At 50.6% G+C, this 9,394-nt stretch overlaps 1 protein-coding gene across 3 annotated transcripts in view; it reads right to left on the reverse strand.

The window, feature by feature from the left end:
* Window positions 1-1,549: 1,549 nt before the first annotated feature.
* The window catches only part of samd11 (sterile alpha motif domain containing 11), a 63,438-nt gene continuing 55,593 nt past the window's right edge, over window positions 1,550-9,394 (reverse strand). For 2 of the 3 annotated variants that reach the window (XM_012826205.2, XM_031566383.2), the window contains exons 8-13: window positions 8,380-8,495; window positions 7,829-7,907; window positions 6,750-7,516; window positions 4,720-4,844; window positions 4,119-4,229; window positions 1,550-3,514 (exon numbers count right to left, since the gene is read on the reverse strand). In XM_012826205.2, coding sequence (XP_012681659.2) covers window positions 3,272-3,514; window positions 4,119-4,229; window positions 4,720-4,844; window positions 6,750-7,516; window positions 7,829-7,907; window positions 8,380-8,495 — 1,441 coding nt within the window. In that variant the 3' untranslated portion in view covers window positions 1,550-3,271. The remainder of the gene's footprint in view (window positions 3,515-4,118; window positions 4,230-4,719; window positions 4,845-6,749; window positions 7,517-7,828; window positions 7,908-8,379; window positions 8,496-9,394) is intronic. The other variant, XM_012826206.2, reaches the window with a different exon arrangement.

Genomic DNA, 9,394 nt, shown 5'->3' on the forward strand with positions numbered 1-9,394 from the left:
CAACCGTACATTTTGGAAAAGGCAAGGAAATGGATGGGAAGATAAGATTTAGAGGTGCAAAGTGAATATTTGTGGCCTGTTTTCTTAATCAATGAAAGGATTTCCATGGCAGTATGAAAGAAAATGCCAGCAAGTATTACCATAAATTCTGGAAATGTCAAACATGGAAAAACATGCATGTGGATATGCTAGGGAATAAAATATAGCTTAGAACCACAAAATTAACCCCTTCACCTTCAAACCTTCAGAGATGCATCATTTTTCATCCACATTACCATGTGTCTGTTGCCTTCTAACATAAAGGGGTTAAAAATATATCTAGTCAGATGCATTTGCAGGGTTAGTTGTCATCATTTAAGTGTTGATTAATGTGCAAATAACTTGCATCAATCAATTTTCATTATTACTCCTGCTCTATCAGTTATCAGTTGTCTTTGTCGAGAATGTGTGTGTGTGTGTGTATGTGCGCGTGCGCCCATGCCAGCCTGCCGTGTTGCCTGTGGACAGACTCTGAGGCCCAGCCTGGTGGTAGGAGGCTGGGTGGGGGTGAGGTGGGGAGATGAGATGAGTGCGGGCCCACAGCTCCAGTCTGCCAGGGGCCTCTCTGATCGCACGCCAGCCGGCTCAGCCCAGGTGGGAGACTGGGAACAGAGAGCAGGCTGTTCCCTCGCCAGAAAAACCCTCTCGCCGCTACCGCCACCTCCCCTCCTCCTCCTCCCCCTCCCCCTCCTCCTCCTCCCCCCAGCTCTCTCTTCTACTTTTCCTCTCCTGCTTTCTCCCTTTCTTTCCATGTCTTCCTCTCTCCACACCCTTAATGAAATGAACTGAAGCTATGCCGTGGTGAGGGCCGCCTGTGGTAAATGCTGGACGCGTTGGGAGGAAAACTAGCCCTCGTCTCCTCGGGCCGACGCCTTCTCTTCTGCCCCGGCGTGCTGCTGCTGCTCAACTCGCCTTAGCAACCAGCTAGCAGGGGACGGGTGTTGAGCGCGAGAGAGGCAGGTGACCCAAAAGGGGATCACCAGGATGATGAGTGACAGCTGTTCCGCATTAGGAAGAAATTTTGCTTTCGTCAGAGGTTATGTTTGTTGTCAGACGTGTGTAGCCGTGTTTGTTTATATGTGTGTGTGTGTGTGAGAATGTGGTGGGGTGTGAGGCATCGGGTCTATCCGGATCTGTCTTTAAGCCTGGCTCTTCCTGGTCGCATGCAGCACCTGGTGCTGGCAGTCACGTTGCGTCGTAAAAAAGAGCGTTGTGTATAAAGGGTTGAGGCGGGCAGGGTGGCGTCCCCCTGAAAGGTCAGCTGCTGCTCAGAGCAAGGGAGGGAGAGAGGCACGGATAGGGAGAGAAAAAAATCAGGAAGGCCTTGGCCCATGGCTGAACTTCACGCTCTGACAGCTGTTGCTGACCTGAACCCCCACCCCCCCTTTCGGCCCCTGCGTAGCCCCCTACTCACCCTTCCAGCCTGGGATTTACCGTCGCCGGAGCCCCCGGAGCTGCTCGCGCATCGGGCGTGGAAATAAACACATTAGTCAGAGGCAAGAGGCATCTGGAAGTTTTTCATAAGGATTTATTTCACCCCAGCGGTGAATAGAAAAATAGGATGAAGACAAAAAAAAAAAACACTGATGGGAAATCTAGAGACCATTGTAATTCATTGCTTACATATATTTTTAAAAAGAAAAAAAATAAATTGCATAAAGAGCTTTTGTGCCTTTTAATTTCCCTGCAACAAAGAGAAAAAAGTATTGTTCTTTGGGATCCATTTAAAAGGATGATTTATTTATACATGTTGAATTCTGTCAATCTAACTACATACAACAAAATTCCTATAAATACTTTTTCCTTATATTTATATGCTGAATGCGCATTTTAAAAGTGGGGCTCATATTACAATTGGAATACATAGCAAACAGAAACAAAAAAGGCTTGAACAAACGTACCACCAAGTCAGCAAGTCACATTTCGTTCAGTACTGAAGAAAATGCAATTCGTGCAACTACACTTAACAGAGAAGTACCACTTATGTAACCTTCAGTATATTTTCATCTTAAGCATTTTTACTGTACAATTCAGCATTGTCTTGCTCTCCCACAGTAGTAAGTGTGACCTTACATAGACATCAGCACTAACCAAAGCCAAGGCCTGAGCCATCACATACCAGTTAGCCCATACAAGAATCCCAGGGACCAGTAAGGAGAAAGAAGAGCCCTGTATGAGAACTTAGGAAAGATAGGGAACAGAAAACCTCAGTAGAGGCCAATGGCTTTTGGTCTCAGGACGGCTTAGCATACATCTGCATTTTCTACAAGAAGTCCAAACTGTTATTCTCACATCTCACTCCCAAAACAATACTGTACCAAGTATGATCATCACCAGTAAGCCCCCAAAGAAAAAACGTGAAAAGAAGGACACTAGACACTAGCTAAAAATTCCACACGTCCGCTCATCTTTGGTTTTTTTGGACTGTGGAATGCATAGATGCATCAGCGCAGAGTTGAGCTCCTTTCTGCCGTTGAGGAGGCCCATCTCTGAGATAGGTCAGTTTGTGAAAATGGATGGGAAATTGGGGAAAGCGAAACAAGGATACATCCTCTACTTTTTTTTTATTTTTCATTTTTTGACTTGACTGTGCCGCAAGCTTTGGGTACCATGAAGAATCCAGCCTCGGTCGCTTTTCCGAAAGTCTGTCTGACTCTGTCTGTCTGTCTGACATAGAAGAATGCTGTTTTTGTCTGCGTGTGTGAGAGAAGGGGGTTGCATTCTGTATTTTTTTTGGCAAGCTGTGAGAGACCAGCTGTCTGCTCCTCTTGTGCCCCCCCACCCCCCCAAGGAAAAATGATTTTCTCTCACTTCCTGTTTCCTCTCCAGCTCCCAGCTCCATGTCTTTGCCTTTGGCCTGTTCAGTTGAAGGTGGAGGTGTGCGGGGTAGCTCAGTTTGATTGTTCTTTATCGTTTTTGTTTTGTCTTGGGTTTTTTTCCTGTTTCATTCAACACCTAGTCCAGTATCCACAAATGTTAAGTGCCTGTGATCAAAAAAGGTCCTCAATGTTTGTAATCTTAAGAGGAAGCAAAAAAGATTGCTCTGAGAGAGTGTGTGTAAGACAGAGTGAAGAAACAGCTTGAAGGCCCTTCATTTAGTCTCTCTGTCCTCAGTCTGCTAGCATCCCGTCACCGACCCCCCCCCCCCCCCCCCCCCCCAAACCCCCTTCTCCACTTCTAAACTGAGCCACTGCCAGGAAAGAGGAGGGGGGAGGGCGGTTTGCGGTCACTTCTACGAGGGGGGCTTGGTGGTGGAGTCGTAGGCTCCCGCTGAGACCACGCTTCCGTTCTCCTGCTTGGGGGAGGCGCGTCCCGCCGCGGGGCCGCTGTAGGGGGAGGAGGTGCTGCCGGTGGAGGGGGGCCGGGGCTCCATGGGCAGGGGGTCTCTGTCCGGGGGGCGCAGTGCAGATGGCGGCAGCGGGAGAGCCAGCGGGAAGCTGGTCATGTAGAATATTCTGCCAATGCGCCGCGCCACCTGAGGGGAAAGCCAGACACATGCCAACGTCAGTCCAAAAGCCATGGCGAGAGAGAGGGAGGAGGGAGGGAGGGAGGGAGAGAGGAGGGAGGGAGGGAGAAATGAAAGATGCCGGAGACAGTGAGGAGTACGGGGGCATGCTCAGCTGTTGAGTGTTGTTCTTGTTGTTTTTACATGTCTGCGCGTTGGCCAGTTTGCGTCAGAGTTTTTTCTCCAGAAAACCACCATTTGACGTGGATGGTATTTCCCGTGGACAGAGAGGGCACTGTGCTCTAATGACAGAATGGCTGGGGCCAGCTCTGGTATGCTAGCTCCAAATATGAAGACACATTGGAAGCTAATGCTAACCTGAGAGTTTCAGGATTATAACACAAATCAAATCAGCATTACCAATATGAATTGATTCTGACCATTAGGGGTCTGTCAACTTTTTTTGGGTTAGTTTTGTAAGCCCCTTCATGGTACAAATTTGTGTCTCATTTATAGCATCCACATATCTGGCAGTCCTTATACCAGCATGAGAAGAGGGTCAGCTATTCTTTAGATTCAGGGCTACAAAACCCACTTATGTGTCTGTCAGTGGTGGGTAGGGGGGACACAGTACCTGAGAGCGGATCTTAAGGGCGGGGCCCAGTTTCAGGCCCATGTTGTTAAGCAGGTGCTCCTCAGTCAGCAGGGGTAAAGTCTCTCCGTCAATGGCCTGTTCCCTGAACACCTACGGCAATAAGGTGGGGTGGACAGAGAGAGCTCCATATTCATCACACCATTCAGACCATGCCAGCAGTTATGAGTAGTAATGGGTTTGTTTATGTGGCATGCATGTTGTGGGGTATTATATTATAGCTGGGCAGTCCAGACATGCAAGTGTATGTTTGTTTGTTTGTTTGTTTGTTTGTGTGTGTGTAACTGAGCAGTGAAAGACAAAGATAAGAGCAGAGCGGAGTGGCCTCCCCGACTTGGTTTTCACTTTTTTTTGTTTTGGACTTTATCCCCAAATAATGCAAAAAACTCTGCAGTTTTCTTGAAAGTATATATTTACTTGTAATATTCATATATTTCCTCCCCTAAGCCCATTTTAGCTAGCCCTCTCACCCCCTTCCCCTTCTCTCTCTCTCTCTCTCTCTCTGTTAGGCCTCAGAGACTCCAGAGCGCCACCTGTTGGTGTGGAGAGAGAGCAAGCCCTCTGCTCCTGCTCTTGTCCTCACCTGCGTGTACTCGGCACAGCCCGGAAGGCTGCCCACGAAGCTGCACACCTCCTCCACCGTCCACTTGCTGATGTCTTCCAGCGGCACCGCCTCCTCCCCGTCCAGGAAAAGACCTCCCATGGCGCCTGCACAGCCCGCCGGCCCGGAGGAAGCATAAATCATTAGGGAAGGAGGCCCAGCGGCAGCACAAGTACACACATACATGCACAGGCATGCAAGGGGGCTCAACTCCTGCTCCCTCTCTCTCTCTCTCTCTCTCTCTCTCCCTCTCTCTCTCTCTCCCTCCCCTCCCCCTGGCCTCCGCTGCAGCTCTGTTAATGACCCCGTCTATTACTGAGATCAGCAAGGGTCAACAGCAGGGCCCCTTCCTGGGGGAGGTCTCCGGGGCTGGAAACTGAAAGTGCAGGAGTGCAGGTAATGTATTTCAGATGGGCCTGACTGCTGGGGACCGCACAGCTCAGGGGCAACGGGGAAGGGAGGAGTGTGTGTGTGTGTGTGTGTGTGTGTGTGTGTGTGTGTGTGTGTGTGTGTGTGTGTGTGTGTGTGTGGTGTGTGGTGTGTGTGTGTGTGTGTGTGTGTGTGTGTGTGTAGGGAGCATAGGGGACAGCGGTAATAATAACAGCACTGGGGAATGTCTCTCTCCCCACATGTGTGTGTGTGTGTGTGTGTGTGTGTGTGTGTGTGTGTGTGTGTGTGTGTGTGAGAGGGGGTCTCTTTAGCTATGTGAGCAACGCTATGAATCTGACAGCCTGGACTGAACGAGGGCTGACATAGCATGTGCATGTGCTTTTAAATGTGAACTCTCGGGAGTATGTATGTTTGTGTGGATGTATGTGTTAGTGTGTGCGTTGAAGTGAAGGCAATGTAATGTAGGTGTGTTACTCAGTTTGTGTGCACTTTGTTTGTATGTTGGTGTGTGTTTTAGTGAGTACATAAGCATGTAAGCAAGAGTACATTTTCAGTGAGTATATGTGTGTGTTAATGTGCAGGTTTTTTACTTTGTGTTAGTGTTTGTGTTAGTGTGTGTGTGGCTTCTAAGCATTTAATCAGATGTCTCAGCCTTCCTTGGGGACACCTAGGGGAGGCAGGAGTCAGGCTCAGGGCTCAGACTGAATTGGCTGCTTCCTCATCGGGAGGCCTTCTGCATAAAAAACACACACACACTCTCTCTCTCACACACACACACACACACACACACACACACACACACACACACACAGAGCTTTCGGCGAGCGGGCGTCCCATCCGCACACCGGATCCTTTTACAGGTCATAAAAGCCGAGGCCGGGGCGCGTGCTCCCGCAGACGCCAGAGGCAATGTGTGTGGGGAGGAAGAGCTGGTCTGGAGCGAGAGCATGGAGGAGAAGGCAGGGAGGGAAGGAATGAGGGAGGAACGGAGAGAGAGAGAGAGAGAGAGAGAGACTAGGCTCCAGAGTTTGGGGGGAAATGTCTGTCTCAGACCAAACCATCTGTCTAAACCGCCAGCGCTTTTGGACTGGAAGAGAACCTGGAAAAATCCGGAGCCTCTGTGATGGGAAGCGATGCTAATTCTGATCAAACCGTAAATCAGAACGAAGTCTTTTCAAGGGGCTGGATTTCCATGGTGTTTATGGATATAGACTTATTGCTTCTTTTGACGGGCTTTGTTAGTAGCCAGCTTTTTGGTTGGTTTTATCCTGTACTAAATACTGAATGGATTGATAGTTATTCCAGCTCACAACTGTGAAGTATGAGTGCAGTGCACAACAGTGCATAATTCATTTCTACTTTGCTGGGCAGAGAAGATGGCTAAAGTTCCCAAGTAATTATGATCATACGGTATTGTAATTTGCCCACCTACATCATTTAAGGGTTAAACCAGATTGTAGTAAAGTTTTGCCAAACCATAATTGATCACCAGTCCTCACTTTGAAATAGTAGTACACTATCTGTCTGAGAGAGGGAGCTTTGACAGAGAGGCTTAACGGTACTCTTGATACACTGTCTCTTTAAGACAGGGACTGTTGACAGAGAGACGTGCTGGGACTCACCCGAGTGGAAGGCAGGGCTGGCGTAGGGGAAGCCGAAGGGCAGCGTCTGGCCTGGCAGCGTTGGCAGCGGGGGCATCAGTCCGGCAGGCAGGTACTTGGCTTCGCTCTTGCCCAGGACCGGGGTGTAGAGATGGTGGTTGGGCGACTCGGGACTTGCGGAGCTGCAAGGGATGCTGAGCCTGCCCGAGCTTTCGCCAAGATCCTTCACGCCTGCATCGCCCGACTTGCCCCCGTCTTTGCCCTGGTGGCACCTGTCCGAGTTTCCCATCCCGTGGCCGTCGGATTTCCCCGCGCCCCTCTCCGGCCTCTCCTCCGCCACCTCCTCGTCGCTGTCCGAGTCCTTCATCTCCTCGTCGCCGCCGTCGGCCTCCGCATCTCTCCCGCGGCTCTCCGGCCGACTTTCTTTGGCATCGAAGGCGCCTATGACCATGTCGCCCCTGTGCCCCGGTCCCCCTTTGCGGGAGCTCTTGCGGGCGGAGGCGGAAGCCGACGACGACTCCTTGGAGGGCGTGGCGGCCTGCGAGGCCCCGTGGTGGTGGTGGTTGAGGGAGAGCAGCGGCGCGTTGCTGTGGCGCAGCACCAGCATGGCGCTGCGGCGGTTGAGCTCGTCGCGCAGCGGGTGCCCCTCGGGGATGTCCTGCAGGCTGCGCAGGGCCGGGTGGTCGGGGGGCAGCCCAGTGTGCAGGCCCAGCGGGTCCGACAGCAGGCGCTGCCGGTGCAGGTTCTCCAGCTCCTTGTGTCGCAGCAGCTCTGCAGACATCTCTAACCTACACGCACACACACACACAATAAGTATTACTAAGGGTGTACATTTCAAAGCCTTTAAAAAAAATGACGTCATTGCATTGTAAATTGTGAGGAAAAGAAAATCTGACAAGAACTCATGAGCAGTTCATGTAATGGAAGGTGATCGAGAGACTGGTGTTCATGTATGTGTGCGTGTGTGTGTGTGTGTGGATGTGTGTGTGTGTGTGTGTGTGTGTGTGTGTGTGTGTGTGTGTGTGTGTGTGTGTGTGTGTGTGTGTGTGTGTGTGTGCGTATGTGTGTGCGTGTGTGTGTGTGTGTGTAGGTGAGATTACCTGGCCAGGTTCTGTTTGCGAAGCATCTCCTGCTGACGTGCAAACATCTCGGCCTGAGCTGGCTGGAGGAAGCCATACCCTGTGGGACACGGGCCAGGAAAATATATACACTTTCAAACAGGCCTGCTGTGGGCGCCATGGGCAACCAAATGCATTCCAGATTGCATATTTCACACTCCTCTGAGAAATCATGCTAGCCCCAGAGGACCGCATCCTCCTTCAATCATGCTAGTGTGTGATTATGTGTGTGTGGGCTGTAAACATACATATATGTGTGGGCGTATGGAAAAACATTATTATTGAATGGTTGCTGCTGCTGTATGTTTAACATTAGAACCAATGGTGCTAAACTTTTAATAATTAACACATATGAACATCAAACTGCATGAATAGATTTATATCCAAGGTCATAACATACATCAAACATATAGACATGGTTTTAATGTTCATTCAGAAATATACTGGATGGGTGTGTGTGCGCTCTTTCTGCCTACAGTGCTTTCTCCTTAACATTAGCCAGCTGGCATAAGTGTGCTCTTGGCATGGCATACCTGGAGCTTGGCAGAGTGCAGAGGGCATCCCCAGGAATGGAGGTCGAAGGTGAGGGCCCAGGGCGATGTGAGGGGCATTCTGAGGAGACAGCAGCGGGGGAGGGTGGGACATCTCTCTGTGTGGCACAAGGACAGAACCATGAGGATTTAATTCATGTATCGAGTATTTATATTCAAAATATAGAACCAGTTTGTGTAAATCGTTGTGTGTATATCATCAACCCTCACTCTGATGTATATTTTCTATAGGCTGAGGGCCAGTGTGACAGTTAGTATGCCACACAGCTGCAGGCTGTAGGTTTCCTTCCTCCTCTCCTTGAACGTTCCGGTTGAAGCCCGGAGTATAAAATCCAAGGCAAGCACAAACCCCACGCTCACACAAACAACCGCAGTGGCCACTCTGGACAATGATGTGCTGTGGGTGATTGTGACGTGTGCTCCCTTCCCGGGGTTTATTTTTACCGGCCGACTCCCGGGGATACGCGCCGCAATAGCCCCTCATCAGTCTTGTCACGCTATCGCCGGCGGCAATGTTTGTACCCCGGGTCTTCTGCCCCCCACCACCGCCACCCCACACCCCCCCTTCCCCACCATCCAACCCCCTCACCCCTCTCCTCCTCTCCCCCCTCCCCCCTCCGCTGCCTAACACATAATGAGGGCTGAATACACAATAAGAGCATGTCATAGTCGAACAGCTGGGGCTGCCCCCGCTACAGGCGGGAAGACCTCCTAATTAGCACGGGCCCTCCTCCCCTCCCCCTCCCTCCCCCCTCCTTCTCTACCCCAGCACCTCCTCTCTTCGCCCTTCTTCCGCTCCAGAGTCCCTCCAATAAAAAAGTGGCGTGCCTCAAACCTTTTTTTTTTTTCTTTGGAAAGGGCCTCAATTATGTTTTTTTTTCCTTTTGTTCTCTCTATAGCCGTGGGCAGCAGCAGCCCCACTCACTCCACACTGCAACCACCTTTACAAAGGGGTTAGAGGAACGAGGGGGGGGGGAGAGAGAGAGAGAAGAGGGGG

This window comes from Clupea harengus, chromosome 4, assembly GCF_900700415.2.
Source record: "Clupea harengus chromosome 4, Ch_v2.0.2, whole genome shotgun sequence".
NCBI lineage: Eukaryota > Metazoa > Chordata > Actinopteri > Clupeiformes > Clupeidae > Clupea > Clupea harengus.